The 12,357-nt window shown below is 36.6% G+C and overlaps 1 protein-coding gene across 1 annotated transcript in view; it reads right to left on the minus strand.

Moving 5' to 3' along the window:
• The window catches only part of LAMA2 (laminin subunit alpha 2), a 318,297-nt gene that overhangs the window by 44,695 nt on the left and 261,245 nt on the right, over window positions 1-12,357 (minus strand). The window contains exons 43-47 of the mRNA XM_082480248.1: window positions 10,950-11,066; window positions 7,439-7,621; window positions 4,586-4,740; window positions 2,858-3,001; window positions 1,831-1,964 (exon numbers count right to left, since the gene is read on the minus strand). Of these exons, the coding sequence (XP_082336374.1) occupies window positions 1,831-1,964; window positions 2,858-3,001; window positions 4,586-4,740; window positions 7,439-7,621; window positions 10,950-11,066 (733 nt within the window). The remainder of the gene's footprint in view (window positions 1-1,830; window positions 1,965-2,857; window positions 3,002-4,585; window positions 4,741-7,438; window positions 7,622-10,949; window positions 11,067-12,357) is intronic.

Genomic DNA, 12,357 nt, shown 5'->3' on the forward strand with positions numbered 1-12,357 from the left:
ATCAACCTTTAATCCTACCATATCATTATTATTGTGGGTCAATACATGTCACCACTGAAATCTATGGCAAAATTTAGCAAGGGCAGAATTTCATCTTATGTCACCATTCTAAGTAGATGCCCTGCTCCAGCTGTTCAGGTTGCTGAAAGAGTCTGTGGCTGGAACTGAGCAGAAATTTGGAAAAAAAAAGGTGGGGGAATGAAATGAGTAAAACTCTCCAACAGCTTATGAAGGGAGTCAGAGGAGAGTTATCAAGTGGACTAAAACGTTCAAAGTTGAAGAATCTTCAGCAAGGTATGTGATTTATGAAGTCTGCCTTAAGAATGCAGAATCAGTCTGGAGCTCTTCATCTTAATCCCACAAATCCAACTAATGTCTCTGCAATGTAGTTCTCCTAAACACTGCTCTGTACTTCAGATTTGTGCAGCTGTAATTGTTCTAAAGTGCTGATCCAGCTATCTGTTCAAAACTAATGGCATGCACACCCTATATATCCAGAACAACCAACTTAATAGGCAATGTGCTTTTGTAGGATGTGTGAATTTTTATACCATGTCCTGGCTCCATATTCTGCTGAAGCAGCTTTCTTGTAAATGAAAGTCTGGCATTACTGTTTCACAAAGCTATTTTAGTATGCATAATTTGAACTGGTGAAGATTTCAACAATTTGTATCGTACCCCAGTCTGTATTTTCCTAGCAATAAGGTTTCATTAAGGCAGTTTCTGGAGACGGTGCCATAATTTTATTTAATTCTCTGCCCTGAATGGCTGATTTCTGTGATTTCACTAAATTATTTAAACTGGATGCCATCTCCTCCTCTGAGAGCTATGGATGTAACCAGAATTAGAGTGCTTTGTTTTCTTTCTTCTTCTTTCTCTCATTTTCTGACTATATTATTGGTTCCATGTTTAATGCTATGTGAAATTAACTGTAATGATGCAGGAGGAATTACTCAGCTTCTTATCAAATTGCAATATAGATGATGTTATCTAAATTACTAAGATCTGTTCAAAAGTAGAAGGTAAAGGATATAAAGTTACATAATCCTTATGCTGTAATTACTACACCACATGTCATGCGTTTGCTATTTGAGTGGAAAATGTAAGCTTCAACTAACAAACATGAAATTTGAATATTAAGGTATCTATATTTCTAAAGTTCAAAAGCGTTCAACAGCTGATCTCAAATGACAAAGAACTTTCCAGAATATTTCATCCTTGAGTTTTCATAAACTGTATTTTTTAAAATACCTCCAGTGTGAAGAGACATTCCACCTATGGAAATGGCATTTTGAGTAAGAATGGAGATACTGGTGTATAATAGACCGTTTATTTGCAGTACTGTATCAAGACCAGAAATTCAGAAAATCTGCTCCTCTTTGAAATTCATGAGAAAAGAATAGGAGTTATCTGTTTGAGTTCCAAAACCTGTAACTGATTTTAAACGGAGGCTAGTTGAAGAAGAGAATTGATTAAGTGATAGATAAACAGAAGGGAATATAAGTAGTCATAGATTGTTGGTGCTAGAGGGGAAATATGTGATGAAAATAAATTCTTGACACAGAACAATTTACATTTCAATAGTAATTGTAGTGTATACACTTTGGGTACTATTGGATGCAGGTTCAAAAGCTTTCATTAAACCGGACTAGAATTTCTCATATTTATAACATTATCTTTTAAAATGAAATTGATGTTTCAAATGTAGCAAACATCTCCATGTAAACCTGAGGTATGCCAACTTGAGGACAGTGGATTAGAAGGAGAACTTGTTAAATTTAGCCATTTTTTCTTTAGGAACCAAATCTTGGAAGTAAAATATATACTTGCCTGGAGGCTTCAATCCGGTACCAAACCCCATCATCAACGGTCAGATCTGGATACTCTACACGTCCAACACCAGATCCCACATCCCACAGGAAGCTCACCTTCCCTTTGCGCATCTCTATGGCCAAGAAGTCAGTCTACGTGGAAAATAGAAGCATTCTCATACTTTCATTAAAGGAAGTTTTCTACAACTCTTCAGATTTCAGAAGGTCTAATGAGGCATCATAAACCCATATATAGACAGTAAAGTATGAACATTAATTCTCACAGCGATGTAAAATGAAATTCTCTTTTTCCTGCTTTCCTTGGTTCAAACGAGGAATCTTAAGCTAAAGATGGCAAATGACTTCTGCAGTAAATGGCTGCTAGACTTACAGAAATGTTAATATTGTAGCCATCAAGAGAAGGATGTAACTCAGAGTAATGTTGTTTGTAGAACATCCATAGGATGGCAGAAAGATGTCAGGATTCTAGGCTAGTACATGATGCCACCTAGCCTCTTCATTTTGTGTTAAGTAAATAAAATATGTAGTTCAAAATGTTAGAAATAGAAAACTTTTCCCATTTACTGAATTATTATTGATTATTCTAGAAGTCTGTCTGCTATAGGGCTCATGGGGAACTGAATAATTCATCATAATTATGCTTGAAACTGTAGTCTTGACTTAAAATTACAATAAATAGGAGCTTTGACAGAAGCAAGATGATTAGCTACTTCATTCCCAAGGGAAAACCCACAACCAACCCCCAAATTACCCTGGTTGCACTGTGAATTTTAAAGCTCTAATGTAGTTCATGTACAAGTACATTTCATATCTAGTTAAAATTAAAAAAATATTTTAAGAAATTGCTGGTCATATTTTAGAAGTCCCTATATAAATACCAAAGACAGTAAATGTCTAGATTATCTTACGCCCTTTACTAATGCTCTGAAACCTCTAGGAGGAAATAAAAGCCTTTCTCATCTGTATTTGTCAGTAGCCTGATTTGATCGAGCAACCCTGATATGAAAAGCAGGAGACAGACTTACAAACTTGGCACTTCCAAGGTAAAAAAGCAGATTGTCAGCAACTACAGTCTTCACATTGACAATGACGGTGTTGTATGTTCCCTTCTTTATTTCTGGTCTGTACGTGCGAATACAATTGCCTCCAGAGGACACAGACACTTTGATCTTTAAAAAAAGCATAGCAGAAGGAATTCAGTTTACTGTTCATTATTCCAGAAATAACGTTAGATGGTTCCAAATAATTATAAGAATATTATACTTTTTTTTTCTTCCTTCCCATTTCTGTGTTACATGTACCAAGGAGTTGGGAAAGGAATTTTCTTTCTGGGATTGTTTATTAAAATAAAATAAAGTAAAACTCTTTCTGGCATTCGCATTTGAAAGGACGAATTGTATGGATTAAAAATAACCAGAAGATATACTGGTCTAATGCAAGCAGCAGTGGAATTCTAGCAGTAAAGATAGTCTATAAGTAGAACGTGCAGCCAGGAAAATAAGCAGCACTCCTGAAGGGATCACAGCACATTGCGATTGGGTAGACAGGATGATCTATTTTTTTTCCTTGTAATATCTTTGATTATGCCAATTTAAGACATCTTTTAACAATTATTTTTCAACCAACAGTTGTGTCTACCATTGCTTTTACATAGCAGCTAATGGAGTTGGTATTCATAACTAAGTTTCATTTTCACAGCTAAGTGACATGCATTTGGATAGGTGTGCTAGTTTCCTCAGGCTCTGAGCACAGATAAAAACAGTAGGCTGTTTGCTTTCATAACGTCAGCATAGACATAATGACAGTACAATTGTATTTCAATTCCAGCTAGACATGTTTATGTATTAGAGTAGATGTACATAATGGTATCACCTTATGCTTAGGGCAAACTTTGTCAAAAAGGAGATCCATTATATGACCAAACTCACAATTTCTCTATCTCAGAAATGCTGAGCAGTTAAGTACTTCAAAGCCTTCAGACAGAAGATGAATGTAACAAAACCATATCATTACTGTAGCCTGTCTTTCTATCGTGCACAAATTTCAGCAAGTATACAGAATACACTTCTTTCCCAGGATCCTATTATTCTGTAGAATTTTTTCTTCAACAATTTTTCGGGAAGTTTTCTTAATTCTTCAAGAATTCTTTTTGTTTGCTACATTAGATCACCAGCTGAATCACGTTAGTATTAACCAGCTGTTCCTCGAGTTTAGAATATTACTGAGTCGGGGAGATGGACTCCAAACTCATTAAATGGATTAGAAATACATTCTTAACTGAAGTTCAAGTCCTCAGAACTGCTACTGGGCAAAGAAAGTCAAGAATATGGGAAAAGCAAATACACTCAGCAATTTCGGTGAGTTTGAGGTGGAGTCATTCTCAGGTAGTATAAGTTCTATGAAATGAAATCAGGGGCTTAATATCAGAGCTGAGACAAAAAAAAAACATTTTCATGTATGTGAATCTTCTGCTATACTATCATCCACAATACTTCTTAAATAATAGCCTTTCTAAATACATTCCTACAGATGTTATCCATTTAACACGGGCATGTTTTAAATGTAGAAACAAGACACAAAGTGAAAATCATCAGAATATTCTCTTTTTCTCTGAGAAATTATACTCCATTACTTGCTCTCTTTACACAGGTTTAGAATTAGAAAGGATTCACCCTGTGGAAAAGAAATAGAAAAGCAGAAAATAAAATCCCATCAATACTCAAAAGGTCATCTTACTGAGAAAGAGGGCTTACCGAATTGGCTTGCTTCCGAGCTTGGTTTATCAGCTCTTTTATCTGAGAAATGTTTTTCCCTAAGTTATCCTGAAGTTCTTTGATCGGCTTGATTTTATCTAGCAGGCGATCTGCTTCCTTTTCTAGGGTTTTAATACTGGAATCTGCATCAGCGACTTCATAAGAAAGAACAGGGCAGAGTTTGAGAGATGTATCGGAGAGTAATTATACATTGCACTAATAAAATCCAAGAAAAATCTGCATACGCAATAGTAACGCGATTGTATATGCTACTACGAGGTACAAACAGACCAGGAAGCAACCTGAACGAGATAACATAAGAATATTTAGAATCAAGTTAAAGTAGCAATAGTAGCAAATGCAGGTGTTAAAGCAGGATTTTGAAGCAGTAACTACGGTCCAGGTCAGGATGATATGAATGGAAAACATTTCCTTTAGCAAAATACACTTGTGAATGAAATGTTTACTTTCTTTTTTTTTTAAACTCAATTTTCGAAGAAAAATGCTAATGAAAACTGGTCAGTTTCCATTAGCAATTTCTGAAACAGGGTTAGAATTAACTGAAGTTAATTCTTGAATTAACTATAATGGCCACCGCTAGAAAAAAGGCTTTATTCTGATCACAAGTATAAAATTCTATATGTGTACTGAAAGCATATTAAAAAACAGTGGCAGTAAATTGCAAATATCTTCTCTTTTTCAGGTGAACTTAATGATTTCAGAAGGATATTTTTTCTCTCTTTTTCTTTAAGCTTCAAATTACTTTTTTGCCGCTCAACATACAACCAGTGAACAATGCCCTCTCTTTGACCATTCATAAGCAGATCTAAGTATTGCACACTTGGCTAGAATGAAGGTATGGGTTTGTGCGGATGAAACAGAAAAGAACAAACCTGCATTTACCAGCAGAATGTATACTGAATAATAATAATAATAATGCTTAGATAAAGCTGAAAGTCTGCATATCTAGTTTTTGAGTAGTCACTCAGGCACCGATACCAAACCTTCAAGATGCTTCTTAAGTTTCCACATATGCGAAACTAGTTACCAAGTTGCTTTATCTCAGAGCCTTCAAAAAATAACTATTTAACTATTTCAATGAATGTGATATGTAGAGCACCATGCAGAAGCTTTGGTGGTAAGCAGTGAAACATCATTTACTGAAAAACACACAATAAAAGCAGCAAGAAAGACAATGTACGTACTGATTTCTGTAGGCAAGATACGGAGACAAAGAAAAGAGAAAAAACAGAAGATAATATAAGAAAATGTTTTGAAGATCTAAACAGAAAAGTAAAGTAAACTAAGTGACTGGATTAGTCTAGAAAAAACTGTATTATTACCTTTTACATATAGCACATCTACACAATGAGAATTCAGAACCTGAATTTTGACATACAAGAGAGGCTACGCCTAATTTAGCATGTAGTCGTGAGCACCAACATACTCACTATAGACATTTGGAGTGATTTACTCTACATTTACTTTAATCTCGTTCTGTAATCTGAGTATCCATTAGCAGTTGAAGAGTGGTAAAAGTGGAGAACATCTTCCAGTTAAGCTTTATCTGACATGAAAGAATTTGCAAGTGTTAGGACCACTCCTCAACGTGAATCAAATAATGGTGACTGGAGACAATCAAGACATCGATTTCTAAATTATCGCTCCTAATCTCAACTAAAATTTTAATGTACGCACAGTCTTAAAATGCTTGGGCTGGGACAGATGGCCTAGTCTAGATCCAGCAGTGCCAAGAAATTGCTGCTTTTCAGCCACTTCTCAGTTGCTTATCGCTACGCTGCCAGAGGTCATTGTTACCTCATAGTTCTGCTTGTTCCATAACCCAACCTAAATTAACCCCACTATTTCAATCAACAACTACTTTTCATATTGTCTAAACTAGTATGGATCAGCCTGCCTGATGGGGATTATTCCTTGGGCTCACACATGTATCTCCATTGATGAGGGATCAGGAACTTGCAACAGGCAGGCAGTGACAAACAGGCATTGAGATTAACTTCTTTTGCTGGTAAAGGTACAGTTTGAAGAGGATATTTGCCCTTTGAATGAGAATAACAGCCTCCTAAAATGGATGTTTGTAGGTGCCCAGCTTCATCTAGCTAACAACAGTCTGGGGAGCCCAGGTCAGCTAAGAAGTTAGTCCTTCAGTAATTTTGTAAAGACACTCTGGTTTTGTGGTCAGCCCTGGCTGTATACACTTATATGGTATTTTCCAGTAATCTACCATAAAATGTGTTGTAATTTAGAATTCAATTTCATCCATAATAACCAAAATGAAAATGCTAAAGCAATTGTCACATTTGATAACAGAATTCACTGCCAAAAAAAAAAAAAAAAGCATGCAAAAACCCCTTCCCAGAATCCCAGAATCTCCTTTTTCTCTCTCTTAAGGGTCTTCACGGTTCTATCAAAATAGCAGCGTATATGAAAGAAGTCATGCATTTCTCCCAGAACTGATTATCTGACTGACTGAAGACAGAGTTGTGCATGGAATTTTGCTTGAATCAAGGGGTGAATTGCCAGTCAGAATCTTTGATTATTCACCTCCTAAATACTTTACAAAGTAGTCTGTGGAACAAATCTATCCACTACATGTTCATCCTGCTGACATTACATTTTTTTTCCAACTACTAGCAGTAGTCCTTAAGATTTAAAATTCGTTTCATATATAAAGTGCAGAAAAAAGAAGTGATAGAGATTCCTTTTATCCCAGCATACTGTAGTAATGCCATGTGAATGAAATTCTGGAGTGTCTCTGTTTCATTTTGAGATGCGAAGTGAAAACCACAAACTGCAAGAAACCACCACCAAACAACCCCCAAAAGATCTTACTGTTCTTGATAGGATCCTTCACAACAGCATTTGTTTTCGCCACATCATCTGCAAGTTTACTGTAGTTGTTTCTCAAGCCCAGGAGATTCTGGTTGAGGTCTTTAATCTGGGCCAGGACGTCATTTGCAGTATCATTGGCTTGTCTTGCTTTGTCTTTGGCTGCCTGAACCTTTATAGCTGTATCTGTAGGTAGAAAAGGATAATGAACTGGTTGCCTAGAGTACAGAAGTTTCCTTCACGCATCTTAAGAATAAAGTTGGGTCAAAATTCTACCATCTTAAATTGTGTTGTGTAGTTCTTTGGGAGCTCCTACTTCACATGTAGTAAAACATTAGTAGTTGTAAGTGTGGATTGCAGTATCTGGCCCTTTATGTCCTTTTTGAGACACCAAATGCTCCAGAAGAGCAAGAGAAGAGAAAATGCTCCAGCCTCGTTTGTATGTAAAGGACAAGCAATTTTTATTAGGCAGATTTTTATGCAATTTTGTTGTTGCTGTTGTCTCACTGGTTAACCTCTGATCAAGTGTCGGATATAATATTTGACACTTATACTAGAAATAGTACTTTCAATGTTGTGATGTACAGAGTACAGGAATCTAACTCCATGTGTTTCAGCTGAAATTGTGACAAATAAACTTGTGAATCAGGAGACCAAGGGTCCATTGACTGAGTTAATCACATGCTTGGTGACCTTGAGCAAAACAATTAGTCTAATGCTGCCCCACCTCTCTGCCCGCAAAATGGAAATGAATGTTCTATCTCTGGGGTGAAAATATTCAAGTCTGGAATGTTTTTTATTCTGCTATTGATAAATGATAAAACAGACAGCTAGGTAGTCAACTAGGTATTTCTTCAAATCTTGTGTTAGTAAATCAGATTGCTTTAAAACTTATCGGGCAGCTGTTGAGCAGCTCAGGTGCTGTTGCCAGACTGGGATTACATCACATGATGAGCCAGCAGCACAGGTTGTGCTGGGCAAGGGAGCTGCCAAATTTTCTGAATTCCCACAAATGAGAGGAAGTGAGCAACACAAAATGTTGCGGTGGACACACTAGCCTGCAAGGGAATCCATGTGATCTTCCACTCTACCATCACACCACAGTGGAGTTGTGGGACCCACAGGAACATGCTTTGCCACCTGCCTCCTGTGAAACTGTTCTTGGAGTTGCTTTCCCCTTGTGTTCTCCAGGGTATTCTCACGTCCCTTAGTCATATGAGAATTTTGGAGTGCAGCTCAGAAGTTTGGACATCTATGAAACAGCCACGTAGAGATAGTCCCACTTGTCAATACTGACTGGGGCTTCCTGTGGTAGTCCATGAAGTTAACAGACTGCATTGCAGCAGTGGGGAAGGCACAGGACGTTGTGATTTCTTTCAATTTCTGGCTAAGAGACAGTTGGTAAGAGTTAGTTTATACCAACATTTGCTTGAAGCAAAGTTCACACTCCTGATTCTATGACTGCGTGAAGACATGGGAAATAGGGACATTTTCTCCGTTTCAAGGGATCAACAGCATATGTTTCCAAATGGTCTCCTAGGTAGGTCCTTCTGTGGAACATCTGATGCGATCAAGCTTGTGGTCTGGGGAGCACATGATAGTTCCTAAGGCCATACAGAATTGGTGGGTTTGTCCTGCACACTGCAGAGTTACATGACCCTTTTTACTTTCTTGAGTAAAGATATATTATACTTGTACTCCAAACAACTCCACCCTTATTTCTGAAGTTTTGGCTTTGAAAAGCCCCCAAAATGCAATAGCACCTTGAAAATACAACTGAACCTTTAATAAGCTATTATCATCATCGGTACTGACAAGTGAAAGAACAGAGAGCACTGATTGCCTTTTTTCACTCCTCCTTTTCATCATATCTAAGTATCTCTTTTTGAGGCCATTATTAGAGGTCATGCACCTTTCTGGCAGAGAGAAAGTTGGAGTTACTGTGTTACTTCGCTCTATTGGTCACACAAATGATATTTATTTTCAGCCACGCTTTAAATTACGCCATCCCTGCACATATGGGTCCTTGTCCTATGGTGATCTACCTGTCTAGTCCATTTTGAATCTTTCTGCTTTATTTGGCTATTAGTATAGCACGGACACAGGAATTATTAGTTTAAGCTGCTCTCTGCTTTCTTGAATCCTTGAAGAACAAGATATATGACAGGGTCATTTCCTCTCCCATACTCATTGGTTATTTCTGTGTTGGACCACTAATTTACTGCATTTTCTTATCTATGCCATTTATTTCCTCTGAATATCATTCTTAATACACATCCACTTGTTTTTATGAGTGTCCTTGTCCCAAGAGCAAGCACCCTGTAACTCTAATCTGACAAGAGTTTATTACATGGCTAATGGTTGCATATTTCATATTTCTTTTACTTGTTTCATATTTAGTATTCTGTGTCCTAAGGTCAACTGGCCTTAGAGGTGCATTTTCTTTGACTGAGACATCTATCTGTGCACAAGAAGAGAAACAGTCATGTCAATACCTGTGGCCAAAACCCAGGAATCCTGATTTCAAGGATCACTAAATCTCAAACAAACTTTTCAGTTATCTGGAATCTTACAGCCACAAAAATGTGCAAGATGAATAGTAAATTGTTTTTCATCCCAAGTTTTTACTTGCAGTCTGAACATTCCAGACCATCACAAATCAGACAGAATATAGATTTTCTTTAGAGGCTTTTCTTAAGGCGTATCTCCAGTTTATAAAGTGCTCCTTGGAGAGAAAAGTTATAGCACATTACATTGATAAAAAAACTTTTTATTTTCTAAAACAAACATTCAGTTTATCACTGTCCATTATAATGAAATGACTTTGTAGCCTCCTGTCTCTCCCTATCACAACACAAAGTAGCTGACAACCCAGGACTTTGGGATTTTAATGAGTATTACAGACTTTTTTTTTTTAATTTTTTTTTGGCTATATAGAATTACGAATGTCCGTAGCACTTCAGAGTTCATTAAGGAAAGCCTTTTCCATTCTAAGCAATTTACAGTCTAAAAATGATATACAACACCAAAAAGTGACTGGAAACAATTCTGCAGCATAAATCAATGGGAGCGTGGTAGAAAGGAAAGACAAAACCCAGCCAATTTCATCCTGCTTTTTCTGTAAAGTCAGTAAGTCTCGGCTTAAATTATACCAGTTAAATTATAATGGTTCATTAAACAGTAGTCTCATTAAAAGACTTTTCACATTTAAAGAAAAGACTACTTGTCTCAGATTGTATCATAATTTCTGATACCATAATTCTTTTCTTTCTGAAATCTTATGCAAATTGCAGAAATGTGATACCTTTCACTGTGCCAAAATACAAACTGATACCACGTATCTGTTTTCAGTTCAGTTCTCTCTCTCATATTGCTCATCTTGGTCTTACTACAGCGGCCAATGGTCAGACACAGCGTGGACACAGGCAAAGATTAATCAGACAGATGTTAAGCGACTGAAAATGAAATAAAAGAGCAGGTATAGGTCAAGTGTTGCAGCATTTTTCCAGCTTACCGTTAGGAATGGTTGACAGCTTTCCCAAGGTTTCATTCAAAGTTCTCAGGAGAATGGAATTCTTCTCATCAGCATCTTTCAGCCTGCTTTGCATGCTGTCCAGGTCATTCCTCTTGTCTATAAAAAGTTCACATAGTACAGAAGCTTTAACTCTTTGTGTCCACTGTCCTTTCTTTGCACAGAATTTAAAATGCATAATAATGAGCAAGCCATTTATCATTAAGATATCATTATCATTAAGTAAAACTGGTTGTAGGGTTCATTGATAATCTTCTTCTGTTTCTTTTAAGTTCCCTACTTCCATGGGAAGCATCTAAATGCTTGAGTTCCTTGTACTGTTGTATATTTATCAAGGGTTTTCCTAAGGTGCACAGAGGAAAGAGACAAATGACAATCACAGATGATATGATTTATGCAAATGACTACACAATGACCCACTGATAGATTCAACAAGTGCGATATTTAGTCATAGCTTTGATTCCTAGATTAAGCTATTACTGAAATTTTCTTCTTAAAGGGGGTTGTCTGGGATGAATTAGTTGAACATAGTGGGAAAGAGGCAAGATCCATTAGATCAGTTTACTGTTGCAATTAGACTAGCCAGAGCCCATTTCTCTTGGATTTTCTCAAAGATAACAAACGTTGACATAACATTTAAGGAAAACATATGAGATCACCATAGCACTCATCATCAATACAAGGAGAATACACTAACAAGAGGTTATTATGAAATAAACTTACTAAATTTGGTGGGAAAAAGCCCGCCTAGTAAATAAAACTCAAAGCTAAGAATTTGTTAAATTCAAAGAACTAGTACAAGTCAAAGGCACAGATGTGTTGTCTTTGGTACATTACAGATGAAATGGAAGTTATCCTTTACAGGTAAGTTCCTATTCTTCAGCAGTTACTTTGAATAAAAATTATGGAGTTTTTTTGAACAGTATCCAACATAACATATCCTAAGCTTTATGGCTATTTAAACAGACATTATTTCAAAATTTATAAGTAAAGTTTGGCACAGAAAATGGTAGCTAATGCTTAAATTACTATCTTTGGGGGCATTTTTCATCGTTTCTTCATATCAATATGGACCTCTTTGGAACAGAGAGCTGGTAATTTCTTACCTTAAAGGCGTGCCCTACTGGGAAACTAATTCAACATCTCTGTGCTTGATAGCAGGAAGAGGAGAATAATTTGTAGAAAAGGAATTCAGAATACAAAGTAAGACTGTGACCTTCAGATATGTGACAAGTGATTGAAAATAAACGCCTAGTTTTTGGATACTTATACAAGTAGGTACTGGGATAGGAAAACATACTGGACATGAGGTTTCTCAGTGAATTAGTGTCACATACTTGTCAAAACCAAAAAGCATCTCTTTTTATTAAGGGACAATAATTGGATGTAT

Source organism: Vanellus vanellus, assembly GCF_965231255.1.
Source record: "Vanellus vanellus genome assembly, chromosome: 3".
Classification (NCBI taxonomy): domain Eukaryota; kingdom Metazoa; phylum Chordata; class Aves; order Charadriiformes; family Charadriidae; genus Vanellus; species Vanellus vanellus.